The 24,042-nt window shown below is 39.8% G+C and overlaps 2 protein-coding genes across 2 annotated transcripts; one reads left to right on the top strand and one right to left on the bottom strand.

Moving 5' to 3' along the window:
* The first annotated feature begins 4,175 nt into the window (after positions 1-4,175).
* pcgf6 (polycomb group ring finger 6) lies at positions 4,176-14,915 on the top strand. The gene is made up of 10 exons (XM_023425729.2): positions 4,176-4,635; positions 5,270-5,369; positions 7,246-7,342; positions 7,656-7,711; positions 8,569-8,628; positions 9,593-9,710; positions 10,909-10,936; positions 11,514-11,612; positions 13,801-13,887; positions 13,999-14,915. The coding sequence occupies exons 1-10, from the start codon at positions 4,561-4,563 to the stop codon at positions 14,047-14,049; spliced, it is 771 nt and encodes a 256-aa protein (XP_023281497.1). The 5' UTR covers positions 4,176-4,560; the 3' UTR covers positions 14,050-14,915.
* A 1,299-nt stretch (positions 14,916-16,214) lies between these two features.
* LOC111669415 (alpha-internexin-like) lies at positions 16,215-22,278 on the bottom strand. Its single transcript, XM_023425697.2, has 5 exons — positions 21,929-22,278; positions 19,826-20,056; positions 19,107-19,634; positions 16,922-17,046; positions 16,215-16,795 (listed from the first exon to the last, which is right to left on the bottom strand). Exons 1-5 carry the CDS (start codon positions 22,229-22,231, stop codon positions 16,603-16,605), a joined length of 1,380 nt encoding a protein of 459 aa, XP_023281465.1. The 5' UTR covers positions 22,232-22,278; the 3' UTR covers positions 16,215-16,602.
* Positions 22,279-24,042: the final 1,764 nt, after the last annotated feature.

Here is a 24,042-nt window from a genome sequence, read left to right as displayed (position 1 = left end):
AAATGATCAGTGAGTTAAGTCCTGAGCAAAATTATTTCCATATAGTGTATCTCAAAAGTTTGGTGTATCTCAACAGAGATACACTATATGGACAAAAGTATTGGGCCACACCTCTTAATCACTGAATTCAGGTGTTTCATTCAGTGCCATTGCCACAGGTCAATCATCACCTAGACATGCAGTCTGCCTTTACAAACATTTGTGAAAGAATGGGTCGTTCTGAAGAGCTCACTGAATTCGAGTGTGGTACTGTAATAGGACGCCACCGTTGCAACAAGCCAGTTCGTGAAATATCTTCCCTCCTAGATATTCCACAATCAACTGTGAGTGGTATTATTGCAAAGTGGAAGTGTTTAGGATCCACAGCAACTCAGCCACAAAGTGGCAGACCACGTAAAGTTACAGGGCAGAGGCGCCGAGTGCTGAGGCGCATAGTACGTAAAAGTCTGACTCAAAAACTGCAGAGTTCCAAACCTCCTCTGGCATTAACATCAGCACAGAAACCGTGCGGCGGGAGCTCCATGGCATGGGTTTCCATGGCCGAGCAGCTGCATGCAAGCCTTACATCACCAAGCACAATGCCAAGCGTCGGATGGAGTGGTGTAAAGCACGCCGCCACTGGACTCTGGAGCAGTGGAAACGTGTTCTGTGGAGTGACGAATTACGCTTCTCTATCTGGCAGTCTGAGAGGAGAACGTTACCTGCCTGACTGCATTGTACCAACTGTAAAGTTTGGTGGATAATGCTATGGGGTTGTTTTTTCAGGGTTTGGCCTAAGCCCCTTAGTTCCAGTGAAGGGAAATCTTAATGCATCAGCTTGCCAAGACAATTTGGACAATTCTATGTTTCCAACTTTGTGGGAACAGTTTGGGGAAGGCCCTTTTCTGTTCCAGCATGACTGTGCTCCAGTGAACAAAGCCAGGTCCGTAAAGGCATGGTTGGGTGAGTTTGGTGCGGAAGAAGTTGACTGGCCCGCACAGAGCCCTGACCTCAACCCCCATCGAACACCTTTTCGATGAACTAGAACATAGATTGCGAGCCAGGCCCTCTAGTCCTACATCAGTGTCTGATCTAACAAATGCATGCTCTTCTAGATGAATGGGCAAAAATTCCCACGGACACTCCAAAATCCTGTAGAAAGCCTTCCCAGAAGAGTGGAAGCTGTTATAGCTGCAAAGGTGGGACCAACTCCAAAATAATGCCTATGGATTTAGAATGGGATGTCATAAAAGCTCCAGTACGTGTAATGTGTAGGTGGCCCAATACTTTTGTCCATATAGTGTATGTCATGCCATTGTAGAGAGGGCTTAAGGTCATTTAGACAACCAATATAGGATTTATAGAAAATGTAAAAACAATTAAACTGATATAAAAAGAAAAAATAATATTAAGAAATGATACAAGCATTTTATTGGCTTCCTCACAGTTGCAGGGTTGTGCTGGTGTTTGGACTCATGAGCTCAGTATTCTGGCAACAGACTTCCATGAACTTTAAATTCTTGCCATAAAATATAAAAAAAAAAAAAATGAGTTAATAAATCAAACATTTGTTTTCACAAGTGGCACAACTGCTGACAAACTCCATGGAACATGTGTATAACTGGGGGTGTTCTGGTAGCCTGGGGTGTGGTGTGTATGATCCGTATGGTGCCTGATTCAAGTCAAGCCAGGGACCTTAGTTGCATGTCATTACTCATCTTTCTACTGTCATAAAAGGCCCAAAAAAATAGGTTTTAAAAAGTTTTTAAGTAGATACATTAATTAATTCACCTTAAAATATTCTGTCTTGGACACTCTCTTTTTGAAGTGTCACACACCTTATTTCTTCCTCATATCTGTGCACTTTCTGACACCTAAGACCACTTTCTCCCATGCAGAACATTTTCTCCCCAGACCTATGGTAATAAGTCTGTGGTGTGTCTGATTCAGCTGCTCACATCTGCTGATGCTCCTCGGAGAATAATTATCTTCAAAAACACTGATTCAGTGACACCACATGCAAAGCAGACAGAGGTGAAGGTGATGTAATGATGGTGGAGATTAAAATGTGGGGTGAAAAGTCTGATTACATCTGGAAATACAGTGGACTCAGTCTATCTACAAACGAAGAATGATGTTGCACAATCTGTTGATTCTGTCTAAATGGGATCTTTGGTAAAACTCTAATTGTAGCTGTAGTCTTTTGCTAATACTGTAGAACTGTAAATTAATTTTATTTGTCTTAATAGTTTGATCTCATGTTGAAAACTAGTTAAGAGTAATGTGTAAAGACGCACTTTTTAACACCTAAGGTACAATAGTTAAATTGGCCATGACAGTAGCCAGACCACAGTTGTAACACAGGATTTGATAAATCCATGTAACCGGATGATAACAATACACCACAGGGGTTTGGGAATGGTTTCATCACAACAATCAGTCAACTCAAAAGTGTCAGTTCACAGCATCTAATATATCCCCTGCATGTAGTCACATCCTTACATTCATAGAACACAGAGCTTTCCTGGTCATAAACATAGTCGTAACTATAATTAGGGTACCTGTGTTCGCCAGAGCGAGAGGATGAGTGTCATCAGGTGAAGAATTAAACCCACTGCAAGGCTTGAGATAATGATGGGTTTCCCATCTTCCATGTTTAATATGATGTAAATCATGAGTACTTGTGTCCTGGAGGAATGTCTGTGCTGACATGCTAAGCACGGGGATGTCCCGACTTGGTGGGCATGTCACTGCAACATGTAACACCAATTCAATCTGGCTCCTCCTGTAATGTTACCACAGGAACAAAGGGGGTTTAGCTCTGGAGCTCTAAATCCTTATACAAGGCTTTGTTATAATTCTTTTTTTTTTTGGCTCAGAGTCTCTGTCCAAAATATGCAAGCTGCTATACAGAGCCCTCTTTACACAGTTAAGTGTCTTGTAATACACAGTGGGAAACAGCCTATGTTATTACTTTTACTTTGCCTTACAGATTGCTGCATAGAGCAGTTGATATATTTGACACCATAAAGAAAATACATTTATTTGGTGTGTCTACTAAATTGTTATGGCTGTGCTGAGTGCTGAAAGGTGAAAATGAGTCGATCAATTTTCCATATCAAAAGTTATTATCATGGGGAAAAAAATCACACACAAAATGTTGGCTTTAAACCTGGTCACACATAGGCATCTCAGGGGTTAATTACCATATTGTTCTACCTGTAAGTCAAAGCAATATCTTCCCATTATGACACCAACAAAAATAAATTAAAATGAACAAATAGAAAAACACAAAGTAGTGTAGGCAGACACAAATACAGGAATAAAGAAAAGTGACTTATTGTAACTATTGCATCGATTTAATTAATGCTTCGAGCGCCCCCTGCTGGCAAAATCAAAGTAGAACCTTCTTCTCCACGCATCGAAATTCCCGGAAAAGACGTAATTGTGTCATCAAAATAAATGTATCGAAATTGTTAAACGTGATTGGGATTACCGAGTTACTATTTTTTTTAAATATATTTAATGCTGCAGGTCTAACCCCATTTGAGTCCCCTCATTCTCTGAAAGCAAATTTTTCAAATTGAATCCACCATATTGCTAAATGCTATTCTATATATTTCTCTATTTTACTCTTATTGGAGGCTTTGGTGGGTTTGGGCCAGTGTTTTACACACACTACAAATGAAATAACGATGTGAACCCTAAATTGTGTATATTGAATATTTACCCAGATGATTTTGTGACATCTAAATATATCCAGGTCCTTACTCAACATCTGCTTCTTGAAAGACAACCTGTATGTGACAATATTGAAGTAGAAGGATGGAACAATGAACTGAATTGGCAGCTATATAGGCCGGTTAACCCCCCCCCCCTTTTTTTTTCTTCTTCATATTATGTATTTTCTATTATTATAATTTGTGATTGTTATATAATTTTACTCATTTATTTATTATCATATATGTTGTATTTTTGCACTTATATGTGCCTTCTTGTTCCGTGTTTGTGTTGTTCTTAAACAAAAAAAAATCAAGTTCAATAAAGAAATGCTTGAAAAAAACAACAATTTGAGGATAAAGTACAGGTGTATTTAGATTTAGACGTATAATTTATTCATTTTTCTGGTCAAGCCGGGTCAAGTCACATTTATTATGAAAGACTCAGACCGGAAGTCGTATTGTTGTTGCCGCTCACGTAGTACGAGCGAGGGAAATTGAGTCGCTAACGTGAGTGTGAAGAAGCAACAAAATAAAGATTGGAAGCACTTTTACTTCGTGATGAAGCGAACTTTTGTGGTGTCAGCACGGACGCGTTAAACCTTTTAACCTAGCCAAATTAGTCGAATAAGCTTTAACACTAGCTGTATGTACATATGTTTATGTTTTTATAGTAAGCAAGCTAACGTTAACCAGGAAGCCAAGCGTTGCTAAGTCAACGCAAGTCACCGGCAAGTAAAAATATCTTCGACGTTTGGAGCTACGTTGTACTTAAAGAGAAAGCGTTTTATTAGACATTTTGTTCTCATACCTGAGAAAGGAAAGAGGGAGTTCGTCGAAGAGTTGTTGGCAGTCGCTGGGGATGTCATCGCCTCCATGTGGACGCAGGAGTCATGAGGGGTCAACTCACACATCAGACAGCGATTCAGAGGACGAGGTACCGGTTGTCTTTACTCTGCTTTATTTACAACAAAGACGTTTATTTTCGCCCCCTTCCCGACAGCTGTCCGACGCTGTCCTGATCTGAAACATGCACCACTAACCAATTATAAACTTACTTTTTTAATTGTAAAGTTTTCATAACACATAAAACCAAAACTTAAATGACATAAGTTGAACACAGATGAACATAAAAGTAATGCAAATGTAAAAAGAAATAAAAAAATCACAGCGGTACATAAATACACAAATATATAATATATATAAAACCTAGGAGGAAAGGTAACAATTCAGGAATTGATTTGTTTGTGGATAAAGAATTTTGCATTCAGAATTATGAAGTCTGGTAAAAATTCAGATCATCATTTGGATTATCATAGTAATAAATAATATTTTTAAGGTTGAAGGAGTAGAGAGATATTATTCTGCGATATTTCACACAAAAAATAGGTGAGAAATTGTTTCTAAATCATGTTTACAAAAGGTACAAGAGGAGTCAATATCTGAAAATTTGGCACAAAGATAGTTAGCCAGATGTATATATTATGCATAATTTTAAAATGAATTCCTTAGCCTTGTATGGATATTGTAAAGTTGTAACTCTTGACTGTGATTTGTTTATGTCCCCACAGCCCAAGCTCCCACTCAACCAGTTCTATCCATACATCCGCTGCGCCCTGTGCTGCGGCTTCCTCATCGATGCCACCACCATCACAGAGTGCCTGCACACATGTAAGTTACAGCACAGGTCATCTTTTACTCCTCAGTCAAGTGGATGGTTAATCCAGGGCTTTCCACAATGATAGGGTCTGGCGTCTGCTGTGGAACCTTTTAATGCCACTATTCCATCATATACACTGATCTTAATGATTACATATTTAATAAGTTTAACTACCAGAGTGTAACATGTAATTGTGAAGGAGAATTAGGCTTCTTGTGCTTTTTAGCCCATTTAAGATTATACCTACTCTATTCCTGAAAGATGAGAACATTCATCCATGGTTCTGATGTTGCCCTTGCTGGTTCCTCTACCTGCTCTATAAAACGGTCGATCGATCGATTGATCAATCAATCAGACTTTATTTGTTTAGCCCTTTTCATACAAACAATACAAAACAAAGTGCTTTACAGAATAAAAGCAATAAAAACACAATACAATACACGCATTTACACGCAGAACAATAAATGACCAAGTAATGAATAAAATCAATAGAAATAAGACAATAACAGGAACTGAGGAAATGCTGATGAATCATGAATCGCAAAGATAAGGATAGAGTGATAAAGATAAAACAATAAAATGCTAAAAGAGAGGGGATGTTTGGAAGTGAGTAAAACCAGAAATAAAAGCAGAAATGAAATGAATAACCAGAAATAAAAGTTCGGTATTAAAAGGAAAATAATCGAGAAAATAATCAAAGAATGAAAGGACAAACTGGTGACACAGCTTAAAATATATAAACAAAACCACCTTTGTAAAACCAAATTACATACTGCATCAGTAAAATATTATATAATATATTATTACACATTTCAATTTAACATGACATCAGTTCTAAATTGAAACATTTACAAGAATTGAAATTAAAACCAAATCAAAACTTGAATTAGCAGCATGTAGTCATTCCAGTATTCTTGATCAGCTGACTTACTTTAACAGCATTGCCAGTTTTAGTGTGTGTTTTTCCATGTGTCTTAGAGATGGCTCTGCTGTAAAAAGCGCAATGTAAATAACGATTGTTCATTCATTCATTAAGCCCATAAACGTCTCTGTGGTAAATATGGAAAAAGCAACCATTCAGTGGACTTTCTAATGCCGACTGCACAATCACCAGCAGTGTTTACTGAAGTAGCCCGTCTAATAAGGATGTCTCCTGTCTGTGCAATCATTGCAATTCTTGATATGTTTTGGGCTTTGTAACTTAGCAGCCCCGTTACATACACACAATAGCTATATAACACAGACAAAGGGAAAAACACCAAAAGCATAACATGGGCACTTTAATCTGATACGTCCTTTTGTCACTGAGTGCATAGCAACGTATAAGCATTGATTTGGTTTCTCCTTTGGAAACCTGACTTTCTGGGATATGGTAAGGCAGATTGACAACATGGTGATTGATATACAATAAAGGTCTGAACTTTGGATGCATTTAACCTCTCACATGATGTCCACATATGCCAGAGTTAAACCAGACCATACAACAATCGGTCAACATTAGCTTATCACTGATAAATTAGTATCGGTTTATATATTGGCCAGTAATTAACAAGAAATTTCAGTATCAAGAAGCCAAAGACATGTTATATCAAGTTAAACTGTCTGCATTACATAGTTTGTCCAGCAGAGGCAGTTGACAAGTTTTCTACAGCAAAACATCCTCTTCACTGTTTGTTTTGATCACAATTCTTTAACAAACAGATTTAAGGGATCATTATCAAACATGTTCATGTGCAGACATAATATCAGCTGATATAGGTATAGTCATAAGATTATTTAGATTCAAATATTAATGTATCACAGCCCCAAAAGTCCATATTAGTCTGGCTGTCACATACTTGACTCCTGACTGTGTCCCCTATTGTTTTGTGTTTAACCTTCTCCCAGTTTGTAAAAGCTGCATCGTGAAGCACTTCTTCTACAGCAACAGGTGTCCCACATGCAGCATTGTTGTCCACCAGACACAGCCCCTTTACAACATCAGGTAGGCCCGCTCATTCTTGAAGTGTCTGGCGATTTGTTTCACCCTCTGTGCCTGTGAAATGACCAGATGTTTTTGAAAGTTGAATTGGAGTTAGTCAAAGAGAAAAGAATGGAAAAATCCTACAAGAATAGTTCTGCAAATTGGAATGCATTACTCAACTTGTTTGAAGTTTATTGTCAAAGGTCTGAGATTTTGACCTGAAGAATTCAAAAAGTGTTTGAAATTTATGATTTCAATGATTTTATAATTTATGAACTCTGCTCTCACTCAGATCCCTAAGTCTGTTAAGCTTCAAATGCTTTTTTTCCTGCAGGCTGGACAGACAACTGCAGGATATTGTTTACAAAATGGTTCCCTTCTTGGAGGAGCGTAAGTATGTGCACAATGTACAAAAAACTGAGTACACCCTTGGTCAGTGTCCCTAAAAGGTTAAGTACTTACAAGTCCTGTCCATTTTATACAGTTTACACAAATTTGGCTAAAAATACTGAAGCTGATTAATTTGAAAAACAGAAATGTCTGTCTAGATAAACAATAATGAAAGCTCCATATCAAAGAACCAACTGCAACAAAAGTCAGTTCACCCCTCATTAGTGGGATTCAGTTCTTTTATTTTTTTATATTGTGTGTGTCCACCTTTAATTTTGATGGCAGATTAGATCCTCCAGGGCTTGGATGATACACAAACCTGTGGACATGTTCTGTCATTCCACATAGACGTCTCTTTTCAGCTGCTCTTTGCAGGAGGGGGTTTGTTCCTCTGCCTTCCAGACAGTTCTCTCCTGCCAAGCTTCTTGAGACTGGGAGTCATCTTTTCATTTAGTATTGGGGTAAACAAACTTGCATCCATAGTGCCTAGACCTACATATCGGCACAGATAATCATTGTCCTGAGGTTAATGCACGAGTTGCATTAGACACAACCCAGGACATTGATGAAGCTGTGGTGTCCACACGTTCTTTTACATCCTCGTTCATAAAACTAGGTTTAACTGGAAGTCACTTGTGTAATTAGTTATGTGGCGTTGATTACAGGTGTTCAGGTTCTTCTGTTACCTGTTTGTTTTTAATTATACATAAGATCATTAAGCCTACACTTCAACTTAAAATAATGTAGTATGGTGCAATTTTGAAATCATTTAATGTTTTAGTGATATTGCATAGTAAGTTTTGTTATATACTTTATGTATAGTTAGATGTATTTAATGTAATTTTTTTTTTCTACAGTTGAACGAGAGAGAATGTGTAACTTCTACAAAGAGAGAGGGCTGGAGGTGCCAAAACCAGGTAAAATAGTTCTGCATTAAATGTTTAAGTAAACAGTATATAAGCTGTGTAAAGTAACATGCAGTAATGTCGCTTTCCTTCTTTGTAGAAAGGTATTCAATATCAAAGTATTTGGTGGACTTAACTGCACCGTTACTCTACATACTGCAGAGGGGCTCCCAAATCATTTCTAAGTAACAAATGTTTTGCCTGTCACTGCAGTGCCCCCTCTGTCCAATCCGAGTATTCTTGCTGACACTGAGACACAGCCTATGTTTCATCAGACTGTGATTAGTGGGGTCTGCACTGGAAGCATAAACACAAGAACAAAGGTCCTCAAAATGGGGGAACAACTGCTGGGGACTTTTCCTCTTTATTATTCTAATAGGACAAAGTAAATTACACTCAGAAAGATTTTGAGTTTGTGACGTAATGATCACAAATAATTCCAGTTTGTGAATTTGTAGTTGTAAATAAACCTTTGTAAACCCCTAAAATAAATCTGCATGAGATATTCAAGTTTTAACATGTGTAGAAAAGATTCCTATTTGTAAGAAAAAATAAAAGTATGACTGTGAATAAAATCTGAACAAATTGTGAACAAAATCAGTGGTGTGGTAACACAAAAAAGGAAAGTAGTGCTTTCTGAACATGTGTGCAGACACGAAGCAGAACACTATGTGTAAAACCCATACTGTGTGTGAAGTAACAAGTATGAATTCTGACCCTGTTTTTACCCCTGAATCTGATCTGAGATCTGAATTCCTTGCCACTGTCGCCAAGTGCTCTCTCACAGTGGAATGTTGGGTCTCTGTAAATAAAGAGTACAATCTAGACCCGCACATCATGAGAGGTGCCCAGAGATAAACTTCTGTTATGATTTGGTGCTATTTAAATAATGAACTTGACTCGACATTAAATCTGAAAATTCATAAAGTTGGTCACTGAAGTGATTCGTCTGTGTTTTCTCTTTGCACCTTTGCAGTAATGATCACCTCTCCAGGTCCTGTTGTGTCCAAGAGGCAGAAGAAAGATAACATTCCTCAGTCTGTGTTCACCATCCCCCCTGAGCTGGATATATCTCTGCTGCTGGAGTTTGTAGGGTAAGGATTCATTACCGCTATAAAAGGTGCTCAGCCTCTTAGACATTTATACATAATTTAAAGGCCCTATACAACTGAGATGAAAACACAATGTAGTTTGTAGTTGTAATAATCCAATTTAATTACCTGTACTCAACTGTTTCTCGCTAGCTAAATATATCATGGTATTTTCAGTCATCCCCTCATGTTTTAGCGAGTCAGTTAGCCACATGTGGTGTCGGGATGATACAGAGGAAGTTCAGCATCTGGTACTTTCAGGCACACTCAAGTGACAGCGATTTTGTCCTCTTTTCTTTTCTTTTCTTTTCTTTTCTTTTCTTTTCTTTGCTGTGAAATTGATGTTGAAATTTATAAAAAAATAAGAGGTATTTTCTTGGCCGTCATTGGACTTGTCACAGGTATAAATAATTATATATATATATATATATAAATATCTAAAAAATTAGAGAGGTCACAAATTGTATTTCCAGGATTTGGTGCTAGAAGTATAAAACTCTGTAGATTCATCACAAAAACTACGTGTATGCACAAAACCAGAAATATGCATACACGTTCTTTTCGTGAGAATTATAAATCCATGCGTACACATTGGTCCCACTATAAATCTCACTCATTGAGAAATTGGGCACGTGCACAATTGCACAAATGGGAGGCAAAAATTTGCATCACTAAACTTCAGTTCAATCACTCCAAATGTAAAGTCTTGTTTTATCTCCTTCGTTAGGCTCCAGACAGGTGTCTAAAATTGTGATTAGTAAATATTAAAAAAGTATGGAAACAGTTTACAGAAACAATAAATAACAAGGATATTAATCAATGCTAAAGTAAACATTGAGCACACAAACACAATTATTGTAACTAACTTGAACCACTTTGGAAAACTGTGTGTACACATGGTCAGTGCGTGGCATGTGCACATTCACACTGCACATTCTGTGTTAATAAATATCAATTCATATGCGGGAAATGGCATACACATGGTTTTTGTGTGTATGCATCATTTATGCATACGCCCCCTGGTGCTTTGCTTTTAGTCTGTAGACTGACCTGAGTTTGGCTCCTGGCGAACATGTTGTAGAAAATGAATGACATTACCATGCAGTTACTTAGACGTGTCACCAGATGGTCCTGTTGTCTTACACCGAGTGCCTGCTCACGACAAAAAATGTATTTACATTGACTCTTGTTTTATTTTCAGGGCTGAAGAAGGCATTAACAACTATAAGGTAATGATCTAAATCTTAAATATTTATTAGGTCTTATAAGATCATAATAGTGCGCTGTAACAGAAACTATTAAGACAAGATGGATGATAACTAGATAAAGCTGCACCCTGGATTTCTTTGGATTAGAGAGCCTGTCAGATATTGCATTGCATTATTTATCAGGGTCATTTAAATTTACTTCACTTGTGCTTTAATTGTAAAATATTTTGTGGCGTTTTAGCACTGGTCTCTTAGTTTTTAGCTGCTAGTTTTTCTACTGTCTTCAGCAGCTATTTGCTTATTTGCTGTAACAAGCAGTTTACTGTCGGGTAGGCCAGTGATCTTTAAGTGAAAATTTTCAGTAATAAATTAGGTTTTAAATGAGAATAATTGTGTGGTATTAAATAAGCTTGAAGACAAAACACTTGTTCTGTGTAATAACAGACTCAACTTCAGGGTTAAAGTAGTGAAGCCACCTTGTTTTCTCAAGGTTACACAGTTTTAAATGACATGTTAAAACACAGTTTTAAATGAATGTCACTCGTCTGAAAGTCTGTGATACAGTATATTCTTCCCTGATCATCCTGTTCCTGTGTAGCCATTAGAGAGGCCGTATGTCCGTGTGTCTGGTGAGGCCACGATCCGCCACGTGGAGTTGTTCATCAGGAGGAAGATGGAGCTTAGCCCAACCTGCCAGGTGAGTCTGCCAGGCTTACAGCTAATCAGTTAACCAACTGACATGACTACAGTCCTGATCCTGATTGTTGCTTTAGACAAACTTGGAAGCAGGACAGCAGAAGGCAGTCGGCATTACAGTGTAGTGTAGGCGTGCACAGTGCCCGGGATCAGACTAGTGTTTAGACTCCTTCACTTCTGCATATTTATAAAAAATCCGAACTGTATTTTAGTCAGAGCCTTTGTTGTGGCTCCAGGTTTTGGTCAGGGACCTCCTGTTTGCTTTAATCATCCTTGAGAAGTGTGTAGAACTTGATTGGAGTCCACCTGTGGCACACTGAATTGATTAGACACAGTTTACAAAGACACACACCTGTGTATGTAAGGTCCCACAATTCACATTGCATATAAGGACAAAAACCAAACCATGAAGTCCAAGAAACTCTGTAGACCTCCATGATAAAACAGTGGTGAGGAATATATCAGAACAATATAAAACAGAAGTGCAGTGGCCTCAACAATCTTGAAATTGTAGAAGCCTGGAAACATCAGGACTCTTTCTAGAGATTGCTGTCTAACCAAACTGAGTCACCAGGTAAGAAGGGCCTTGGCTCCAGAGTGCATGCGACCTGAGACTGTGGTGACAGTTCACCTTTCAGCACGACATGAAGCATATGGCCAAGAAAATCATGTAGATTGCCCACACAGCATGTTGACATTGTCAAGATATGGTTCAGTTTTATGTGCCAGTGTTGGTGCACATCAGCTCTCCAGAAAAGCAGCAGTTGGATCACTTGTTCCTTTGATTGGCACATCCTGGCTACCGTACCCTGACTACTACTCCTGCATGTGTGGTGCAGTTAGGAGTCGCTATGTGTGTCAACTGACTTGTGTCAAACAAGCTACATGATGCTTCATGTGCAATATGTAAATCGATTTAACAAATCAGCTACAGGTTTTTGAAGTTACAGTAGTTGTCGCAATAATTTTACATATTTTAAAAAGTATGTGAAATGATTATTGTCATCATTGGACCTTGTATGTAGCAAAAGGGTTAATACAACACATAAGTATATATGTGTTGGACTGGGATACAACCCTGATAAAGGCAGGATAGCTGAAAACAGAGAAATAAAGCGGACGTGTGATGTGTTTAATTTGATTAATTTGCTTGTTTGTCAGTAAATTACAGCAACACTGGACAATGTGAAAGTCAGCTTTATCATTATCTTATTGAAAGAAGTGACACGATGCCAGTGTTACACAAATCAACTTCGGATCGGACCTCATGTATCTCTATGGGTGAACATATGTCAGCTGACCCTCCTCCATGATTAAAACTCACTTAACCATCTAGCTGGAAAGAGAGAGAAACAATAGACCAAAGAGAAATAGAAAGTGTCTAATAGTGGGAAAACAAGAGGGAACAGAAATGCACATGTGGACAGTGCGGAGACGAAACAACTGCTGAATCCAATCAGAGCCCAAAATAGAAGGGTCAACCGCTCAGGTCAAAACTCAGCAGGCTGCCATCGTCTAAAGGACGGCAGACACTCATTGAGGACAACCGTAATCTGATTACAATCAAATTATTAGTGCAGTGATACCATATGTCTGTCTCAGAGCTGTAAGAGGAGGCTGATGATCACAAATGTTCGTGTCAGGATCAGATGTGGACGTTTTTCTTTGCTCAGAGCACAGACAGAAATATTCAAGTGCGGTCAGTTTAACAGACAGAGTTCAGGAGTGGGTGTATTTTGTATTTAGTAACACGTGGATGAGGATTAGCAGCTTACACTGATTTCCTGGCTTCACTGCGCCTGCCTGTCTGGACAAACCTGGACAGGACAGAGGGAGAGGAATCATTGGACACTGTTCATTGTAGCAGAGGTCACAATAGTTATGGAACTCTTCCCTTTAAATTCTTGCATTCCAATAACACTTTTAGTATTAGAATCAAGATGTTTTAGTCTACCCCATCATCTCCATCCAGTTTGTCATAAATATCTGAGGCATTTCCTGTGTGTGTTTAGTGTTTTTCGTTAGATAAATGTGTCCCCTGCATTTCTGATGTGGCAGTGTGTAGATGTGTAGAAGGTTTAGTCTGGTCAAAACTTATCCATAATCTGAAATTCTCAAGCACTCATGATTTGTCCCATCAAATTGGGACTCAGCTCTTTCTGATTGAAGTGTTTCTGTGTGTCCTGCAGGTGGACGTGGTTTGTGGAGATCACCTCCTCGATCACTACCAGTCACTCAAAGACATACAGAACTCTTTGGGCGAAGAGGCGCTGCAGGTAAGAGCCAGAGACACACACTGGAACAAACCACAATTGTAATAATTGAAATTTCATAGGAATACTGATCCTGTTGAGTGATCCTTTTGTTTTGTTTCCATTTTGCTTCAGGACGGTCTGTTGGTGCTGCACTTCGGTCTGGTCCTGCCCTCCGAGTCTTAAGAAGTTACCTCCTGAGGTCTTGTTAGACTTTGATTCTCTTCATCAGACTCATGATGTGGAGTAAAGTGTCTACATTTGCATTATAACTGCTTCCTGACTGTCTTGGACGTGTTGATAGACCACGTCCAAGAACTCTAAACTCTGAAATTTCACACTGTAGCATCAAATGTTCAACTCTAAAGACGACAGGTACATACGTTTGATTTACCGAAGTGCCAGCATTTAAAAATGAATTTTACCTGACAAGTGGAATTGATAACTTTCTGTTCCTACTGCCATGATCAGTGTGGTTCCAATCCACAAGAATGTGACTTCTAGACTTCTGCTGTTGCTTAAACTGGACTTTACTGTTAGTGAGTGTGGAAGTGTCTGTCAAGGCAACACAAGCTGCATCAGTCTAGTTTAACTCTCTCTTTATAAACCAGGGACCTGTTTCTTATTTGTTTATATTTATGATTTCAAGTGTTGACTGTGATTTCAGATAGATACTTCTGATCTAAAGGGCTTGAAACAAAAGGACTACCACTACCAAAGCTGTGTGTGTGTGTGTGTGTGTGTGTGTGTGTGTGTGTGTGTGCGCACATGCGTGTGTACGAGCTTAGATTTGCATAGTATCTTTAAATCCATCTTGCTTCTTGGTGATCTACACATTTAATTTAAGGGCTATTAACTTTTCTATAGAGCGTCTGCTCGTGTAATTTAATACAACTGACTTGATAAATATTAGCTGCCAGTACAACTCAGAGTCAAAAGCATTAATTTATAGGGTGTGTGTATAAAGAAGTCTTTTGATAGTTTATTAAAAATAGCTTTCCTATTTGCTTTTGTCAGTTTGAATTAATAAATAAAAGCACAACTGAAAAGTGTTTCCTAAGTCATCCATGTTTCCTTTTGCAGGGGTGGGTTTAGAAACTTGGATCAGGCAGGAAGATTCAAAGAAGTGGGACACATTTTGGAAAACAGTTCAAATCTTTTAAGACTCAAATCTAAAGCCCTCATTCTTGGCTATAATAACCTGTACATTATTAATAGTTACATTGTTTATTTAAAGCTCCCATATAGTATAAAGGTAGATGTCCATGTGTTGTTTGATTATAAAGCAGGTCTAGGTTCTACATTAATACCGTGAAAGTATCAAGCCTCAGTCCACAGAGAAATGCACACAGCCTGTATTCAGAAACACCCTCAAAACCAGCCATCACGACTTGTAACTTTGTGATGTCACAACAAAGCAGTCACGGCTCTCAGCCATGCCCAAAGCCCTGTCCACATGGACCCACAATCCAACCTTGCAGGATTTGGTTTCTCTGAGTGTTTACCTGAAATCTGCTGTATTTTTATTGGGTCACTCAGAAAACAGTCAGCCAATCAGAAGAGAGACTCAGCCTCCTCTCTTCTGATTGGTCATATTGTCTCTTTGTAGTTGTTTGATTGACTTCCTTTGATAAAAGTCTACCAGCATGTATTATTTAGTATGTAGTACATGTAGTATTTAGATCTTTCTATGCTGAATTAGTTCTTCATTTTAAAGGTGACTGAGTGAGTCACTAACCACATCTACAGAATGATGGGAAAAACTCAAAGTTTTGCAAATCCTAAGAATTGGGTGGAGAAAACAGTAGAATTATGGGTATTAAATCATTAAAATATAATGAGCTGAGGCTCTTTCTCTGTGTGGTCTGAACTAGTGGAGGCTGACATCTAAGTGGAGGCAGAATGGATGATCATCCTCGTGTATTTGTGAATATGCTGACTTGGATAAAGAAACATGGAGACCAGTTTGTCAGTCATGTCGTTTTATTCAATGCATTATTCAGCGCAATTGAAATTTCCAGTAGGTGTACACATTGGACAGTTGGACTACATGTACTGTTTGATGCGTTGAATATTTTCAATACTGAAGCACATTGTAATAATCCATGCTAGCTATTCTTTCTGTCACTATAAGGTTTTCCAGTACAGAATACTGTACTGCAACACTGATCATGTTAGTGGGGTAATCTACACTTCATAATGTCTGCAACAGTGCAACCAAAAAGCCAGCAGACACTGACATCATCCACATACACTATGTGCCCAAAGTGCTTTAAACTCAACGTTCATTGACAACAACAGACAGGTGGCACTACACTAACATTTGTGTCTTTCTCTTATGAAAGTCTGTGTTCTCACCTGGAACACAGGTTTCAGTGCAATTTTACACAGATGCAAATTCATCCAGGAACAGTGCTTGGTCACATATCTGTTACTGTACAGTACACTTGATATAGATTTCCAGGTTGGCTAACTTTGTTTAATGTTGAAGTTTTACAACTTTATAGTAGCGACAACCCTCTTTTTATTTCAATAAAGTCCAAAAATCATCTTAATACTGAGACCTGTTCCCAAGGAAAAATGTCAAATTATGTACTACCAGATATTATCACCAAAATACAGACTTTCAGCTCTAATTGCAAAACACTTGTATTATTGTCTTTAACAAATACAGTACCTTACTATGAACTCACTACACGTGCAGTATATCTCTTTCCAGATAGCCCTGTGTGTATGTCTTCAGTTGTTGGAGTTGATGTCCGCCTCATCTTTATCCTCACTCATCTCCTTGAAGCTCTCCTTCTTGGCTCCGTCTTTCTCCCTCTGGCTGCTCCTGGAGGAGCTGGCTGAGGCTCGGGGCTGGAAGCTGTAGCTGGCAGCACTGAAAGACATCCCTGAATTAAAGTGAGTCTCCTCGCCCTCCAGCAGTTTCCTTATAGGACCAAAAGAAAGAAATGACAGACTTAATACACCTCACAAAGCTTTAAGACTTTCAATGAGTCCACTGGTCAGGAAGTCGCCATGTTTTGTTGGGTGTGTCCTTTAATCCAGTCAGCACCTGTAGGCAGCGATCTCTATGTCCAGGGCCATCTTGACGTTGAGCAGGTCCTGGTACTCTCTCAGGTGCTGGGCCATCTCACCCTTCATGTTCCTCAGCTCAGTATCCAGGTGGCCAATAGTGTCCTGTTACATTGGAAATGAGACAGCAGAGATTATCAGTCGTGTCTAAACATAGTTTTCTTAATAAATTCACTTACCTAACATATACATGTATATTGACTGTTCTTAATCTACAACAGTACTGGTTTCTCTGTGGCATAACTTCCTTTTCTCCTTGAAGGAATAAAATAACCTTTTGGATCTTTCTCTGAGAAGTCAGAGAAAGCAGATGGACTTCCTGTATCCGATTTAGCAGATCAGAGGTTAATCTAATAGACATGCAGGGTTAATTCACTAAGAACTGTTTCAGTAAGTTACAGAGGCTTATTAAAGTGATTACCACACACTAAATTTCTTGACTTTGGACCTTGAACCTGAATGAGACGATCTGTTACTGACACTGAGCTGTCAAACTTTGAGGAGAGAGCCATAACTTTATTTGAGACAGTTTTTTTTATTACAGACAGGAATTGTTTAATTCTAATTTCCCTCTATTTTATAAATATATTTTATCGCATTTTACTGGGAAGCATCAGTGCTTTCTTTTATATGTAAATTTACTGTTTCTGCTTTTTGTAGCTAAAGGAATAGTTCACATTTTGGGAATGAGTTTATTTACTCTCTTGCTGACAGAACTAATAATAATAATAAGTAATACTCACTCATTAATTACTCTGCCCTGATTGTTGATTTGCATATTAATTAAACCCAGCACCTTTTCTTCCTGTTGAACCTAATTTTAAATTGTTAGACACTTTTTGGAAATACACTTTCTTATCTAGCTACAGCCAGCAGCCAGTTATCTTAGCTTAGCTTAGTATAAAAACAGGAGGACACTAGTTGTGAAGCCACCACACAGTTAATGCGGCTAATCTCTATGCTAAGATAAACTTATGCTAAGATAAGATAAGCTAAGATAACTGTCTCCTGTCTGAAGCTTCTTATTTAGCATACAGCTAGAGAGTGGTATTGATCTTCTCATTTAATGCTAGCCAATAAGTGCTGAGATTAATTAAGATGTAAGCCATCAATCTGAACTGATTAATCAATCTGTAGGTATTTGAATAATTCTGTAAAAAAAAGAAGAATCAGAACAGTGAGTAGTGTGTAAGTCACAATTACCCATGTTGTGCTACAATGCAGGTACCAAACTTCCTCATTATTAGTGAAGTACAGACTAAAATACAATAAAACCCAGAGAAAGGAAAGTCATGTGCTCTCAGGTCCAAGTCACCTGCTACAGTCTACATGGAGGTCATTTCTGTCGACAACTCTGAACAGTAATAAGATTGGAAGTGAGCAGATCTCACGGTCAAGTTCGCCATGAATTATGTCACAGCTTGAGTAAAGCTGTTAGCTAACCACACACAACAGGAAGTCCCCAATGTCGAGTATGAGCCGGGAATCCAGCAAACTAACAAAATGATTCTGCTCATCGCAATTTTGGGTACTAACAGAAAGGTTCAATAAAAAAAACTTGGGGTGGTCCAACGTGTGGTCCCCACACAAAAGCTGTCGGACCCCTTGCGTACACTGGGGTCCCGGTTTTCTGACCCCATGAATATAGAAAAACAAGGCAACACACACACATACTCTCCACATTTGGTCATTATGTGGAGCATGTTGTTTTTGTTTCTGGTTTTGTAGCAGGTTATTGTCTAATAAACAACTGAACAATGTCTACCTGCGTATCAGTTTGACTGACTGTTCAATAAATAAAATAAAACTGTAGCTTCTGATGTAGTAAACTACTGTTGCCATGTTGCTGTAGCTTAGCTTGCTACATGTCTCTGGAGAAACTGTAAGCTTAGCTCACTTCACTTTCCAAGTAGCTTGACCAACACTTACATTTTCAGGAGAAGAAGAAAAATGAAGAGAATGAAGAGAGGAAAATGAAACTTGTGTGTGTGTTTCTAAAATCCTGGCTCTTGCCCTGCTAGATACCATGAGAGCTGAGGAGACAGGGGTACAGTAAAGCTCAAAGCAACATGGACGCTAACATACAGTATGTTCTCCTGGTTGATAGTGTGTATCCTCTCACTTAGAGAACACTCACTGTACTTTATAATGACTGTGATTCTTGCCTGCAGTGCTGTGACTTCAGTGTTGTGTGCATCCTCCATCTCTGTGATCTGCCTCTCCAGAGACTCGTTGGTGCCCCTCAGAGTCTCCATCTCGATGGTCTTGGACTGCAGCTGCCTCCTGAACTCATTGATCTCCTCCCTGCTGGCCCTCATGGCCTCATTGCTCCTGGTTGCCTGCTCGCTGAGGCTGGCAAACTTGCCCTTGTACCACTCCTCGGCCGACTGCAGGTTTTTGGAGGCGATGGACTCATACTGGTTGCGGATCTCCTTCAGAGCTGAGGTGAGGTCCGGTTTGGCGAGCTCAACCTCCACGGAGACCTGCTGTGCTTCCATCAAGCTGCTCAGCTCCTGCATCTCCTCGTCGTGGACCTTCTTCAGGAAGGAGATTTCATCCATCAGCGACTCCAGCCGGCGCTCAAGGTCCAGGCGGACAGCTGCGGCGTCGTCCACGTCCTTCCTGAAAGACTTCAAAGTGTGTTCAGCTTCCTCCCTTGCCCTCGACTCCTCCTCATACTTCACACTGAGCTTCTGAAATATGAAATGAGAGGGAAGGTAAGAGATAAGAGGTGAGTAAATACAAGTTGTAAAATACAATACAATTCACAGCTCCCTTTTTGATTTGACGAGGAGAAAAGGTAAGATAAAAACTAAATAAAAGTAGGAAGAAGAAAACATCTCCTTACCTACTCATCCTTTCCCAAACTACCCGGTGGTTTTACCTGCAGCTCGTCCTCCATGTTGTTCCTCTCGATCAGAATGCGATTCTTGTCCCTGCTCAGCTCGTCCAGCTGTGACCGCAGGTCCCTCATCTCCTGCTGGTAGAGGTGAGTGATGCGGGACGGCTCGCTTTGCTTCTGCCTCAGGGTCACCAGCTCCGACTCCAACACTTTGTTCTGCTGCTCCAGGTTCCGCACTTTGTCGATGAACATGGCGAAGCGGTCGTTCAGACCCTACACAACAGGATTAATGCTTGTTTATCATCACACAAAGTCTTCTACTGGGGACAGAGGGCTACTATCATTTACCATCCAAACTTACAAATCCAATTATTTTAATTGCTTATATGTCTGAACACTCTGTCTGTATTAATAAATTACAGGGTTTTTTTTACAGTTTTTTTACCACTCGAGGGCAGCATAACAATCTAGAAACACAGCACTGACATATTACCACCTTAAAACTGTTGATGTGGCTAACATGTTAGAAAACAGTTCCTATTGATTATTGCAGCTTTAAATTTGTTGTGCAGCTTTAAAATTGGGATGAACTGAAGAAAAGCATCCGTCCACCTAAACGAGAGCCTGTTGATTTCTCTGTGTGCCTGGCTGACGCTGGGATGGGCATAGACACCTTTTCAGGGCAAAATGGTAAATCACAACTGCAGAGTTAAATCTGAACAGTTTCCTTAACAACAGACGGACAGCACACACCAGAGAAAACTTCATCAACATTAGATCTTTCTCTTCTCTCATCTCTTTGGTGTGAGACATCAAATGCAACTGACGTTACCGTACATGGGTATTAAAAAATACATGTATGTCTTCCTGCATTTGACTTCTCCAAACATAATGTGCCTGGTTCAGATATTAGCTCATCGTCACAGTATTAGAGAGAACATTAGCCCCGAATGAATGAATGTACTAGTGTGTTAAGCCTGACATGTGCTCATTCTTTCTTTCTTTAAATATTTCTGAGGCATTTTTCCTTCATTCAAATATGGACATGAGAGAGGTGACAAGATACGAGTGGTGAAAGAGGGAGAATGACATGACACAAAGTTCCTGGGAGGAGAATGGCACCAGGGACATTGCAGTCACATTAAATGGTTGTGCGTCTTACACACAAAGCCACCACAACGCCCACACAGTTTATTCTTAACCTTGAAGACAGGCGCAACTCAAAGTGCTCTTACTTGTTTGTTTTGAAGTAGAGCTAAACTGACTGGTCTTCTAATTAATTAATTGATCAACAAAAATTAATAGCAAACTTCTCAAGCAAAAATGCTAAAAAAAAAAATATATATATATATATATATAATGGCACCTGCTTCTTAATTGTGAGGATTTGTTTGGTAGTATATTTGGTTTTTGGACGGTTTTGCTTTATTCTGAAGCTTTTGACCGTATCACACGGTCTTAAACCCTCCGAATCGTGGACAATTGGAAGATCTACAGCAGAGCAATGCAATCTGCTGTGACATGGTCAAAAGGTCCAGAACAGAGTCAGTGAACCCTGAGCTGACCTCATGTTACTGGTGTGATTTAGTTACAGCTTATGGTATTTATAACAGGGTGCTGATCTGTGGGCAATAATACAGAGCATCAGATTTATGGGAATTAAATAATAGTTAATTAAATGGTAAATTTTGTAAGTAAATAAACGGATTGGTCCTTTCATTATAGTAATTATGTCTGTATGGTTTGTAGTATATTAGCGTGTTATGTTGATAAAGGTTTCTTCTAATACAGCTCAGAATGAGGTCATTCTGACAAAAGACGATCTTAATTCTAGTTTTCATCTCATATGAACTGATTTAGTCTTTTAGGTAAATGCAAGTAACTACCTGATACTCAAGGACTGAGACACCAGAACTGAAGCTAATTGGCCATAAATGTGGAGCTGATATGGGAAGTTTTATGTAAATTGGATGAAATGTCCTGTTTTATTATTCACTTTAGACTCAGTATATATCAGGACAAGTCGTGTCCATTAATGTTACTTCATATCCTAATGTCTGTAAACACTTTTAAATAAACCTCTAAATGTTTTTCAGTTACCCAACATGCAAGAAGTGCGGCAGTGTTTCAGCCCTGCACACCCACCTGCAGCTGCTCCTTCTCGTTAGTTCTGATGACTTTGAATTCATTGTTGACAACGGAGGTCTGGGTCAGGTCCAGGGAGTCGGTCGGCACCGGAGAGAAGGAGGTGGAGGACCGTCCGGTCCGTCTGTACAAGCTGAGGGAGGACGCGCTGTTGCGGGACGCAGCCATGGACCTGAACCCCGAGGAGAACCGAGAGGAGGTGCCGCTACTGCGAGTGGAGGAGTCGGGGAACCTGGGAGAATCCCCGAAAATCTTCCGGTAGGATGACGAGGTGTAGCGGTCTCCGTAGTTCATCTTTGCCATGAGTCAGAGATAAAACTGAGGGACTTAAAGAGCTTTGCAGCAGCTTATAGGCAGCGGGCTGCAGCCAGAGCGAACCATTTTACGCGCGACCGTACACGGTTGTATAATATTAGCGCGGTGCAGAGTGAGGATGCTGAATGAGGTTTTGCTGTTTACAAAGAACAAAACAAACACTGATGTAAATTTTCCAAGATTTCGTCAGTGTCTCGGCTTCATTTGGTGTTTACAAACGATGGACCCGTCCACACATGGGCATCAGTCCTCCGGGCTACGTGCGTCATGCAATTCACCTCTCATACCAGCAGACAGAGCCGTGTGGCTGAGGAAAGTCCCGGTCAATATGGATCAATCTCAATCCTCAAGCCTCCCAGTGAGAGCGAGGGTGTTTTATTACAGTTTGGATGTGGCTTTGGAGAAAGAAACGAATGTAAGAAAAACATTTGTCTTTCCTCCTTTGAGTCTGGTTGAATGTTTTTCAGAAGAGATTATCTGAGTCATATTCTCAGGTTCCTGCCATAAGGCTGTATAGGCAAGTGGGCCACTGTCTGAGGGTCCCAGATCCTTAAAGGGGCCCAAATTGTAGGCTACATTTGTTTACATTAATGCTGTAAAGAGGATAAAAGACACAACACTCCATGACTCTACAAGGAAAAGGCTACAAACAGTAACTGAAGGACTTAAATATCTGGATGTCAGTACAGAACTCATGTACTGGTCCCTGAACACGGATGCCATTTACCTGAAGGGGCAGAGCCGGATCTTTTTCTTCAGGAGGCTCAGGTCCTTTGACGTCTGCAGTGAAACGCTGCACATGTTTTATCAGTCAGTGGTGGCCAGTGTACTCTTTATGCTGCAGTCTGCTGGGGCAGCATCATGTCCGACATGAACACAAAGAGACTGGACAAGCTGGTCAAAGAGGCTGGGTCTGTGCTTGGCAGGACTCTGGACTCACTCAGGGCTGTTGTGGAGAGACGCATGCAATGTAAGATGGAGGCCATCTTGGACAAAACCAACCATCATCTCCACAACATTCTGGCAGGATAGAGAAACAGCTACAGCTGCAGCAAACGTCTCATCTCACTGCGCTGCAGAACAGAGAGGTTCAGGAGATCCTTTGTTCTCACTGCCATCAGGCTGTACAACACCTCAGCCACAGGAACTGGACTAATCTAATTATTATTGTTCATTTGTTATTAACCTTTATATTCTTCTTCTTCTTCTTCTTCTTCTTCTTCTTCTTATTATTATTATTATTATTATTATTATCAACAATGAGCTAATGGACACATGAATTTTCCCTAGGGGATAAATAAAGTATCTATCTATCTATCTATCTATCTATCTATCTATCTATCTATCTATCTATCTATCTATCCTGCACAGCCTGCTCACCTGTGTGGAAGATCTTTAATGGTGGTCACAGACTTACCTGTCTGACACTGTTCCTGGACTCTGGTTATAGTTGGAGTTGGGGATGATGTAAGCCGCCACACTGGGCGTACTGTCTCGTGGTGTGTGGTCACCCCTGGCTCTATCCCATCATCTTAAGGTGCCCCCACTGATGTAAAGCTGTAGCAGGAGAAAAAAAGGTTCCTAAGACCTTGTTCTAATACAGTGTCCACCCCATGTTTGTTCAAAGGTGGCAGTCAACTCCTGCCTGCCAAGTGCTAAGTTGCTTCCCTGTTGGACACACCATGCCTCAGGCTGTTATGAAGAGGAGTGGGCTTTGGTGTCTTTGCTCATGGATGGATTACAAGGTGACAGGCCCCTGGACACAGACATGTACAAGGCCCCTCTACATAGGAGTCATT

The sequence above is a fragment of the Seriola lalandi genome, unplaced genomic scaffold, assembly GCF_002814215.2.
Source record: "Seriola lalandi dorsalis isolate HSWRI2012SDOR001 ecotype SW California unplaced genomic scaffold, Sedor1 jcf7180002054795, whole genome shotgun sequence".
NCBI lineage: Eukaryota > Metazoa > Chordata > Actinopteri > Carangiformes > Carangidae > Seriola > Seriola lalandi.
The sequence above is the reverse complement of the archived record's forward strand: the minus strand, read 5'-3'. Positions and strand labels throughout refer to the sequence as shown.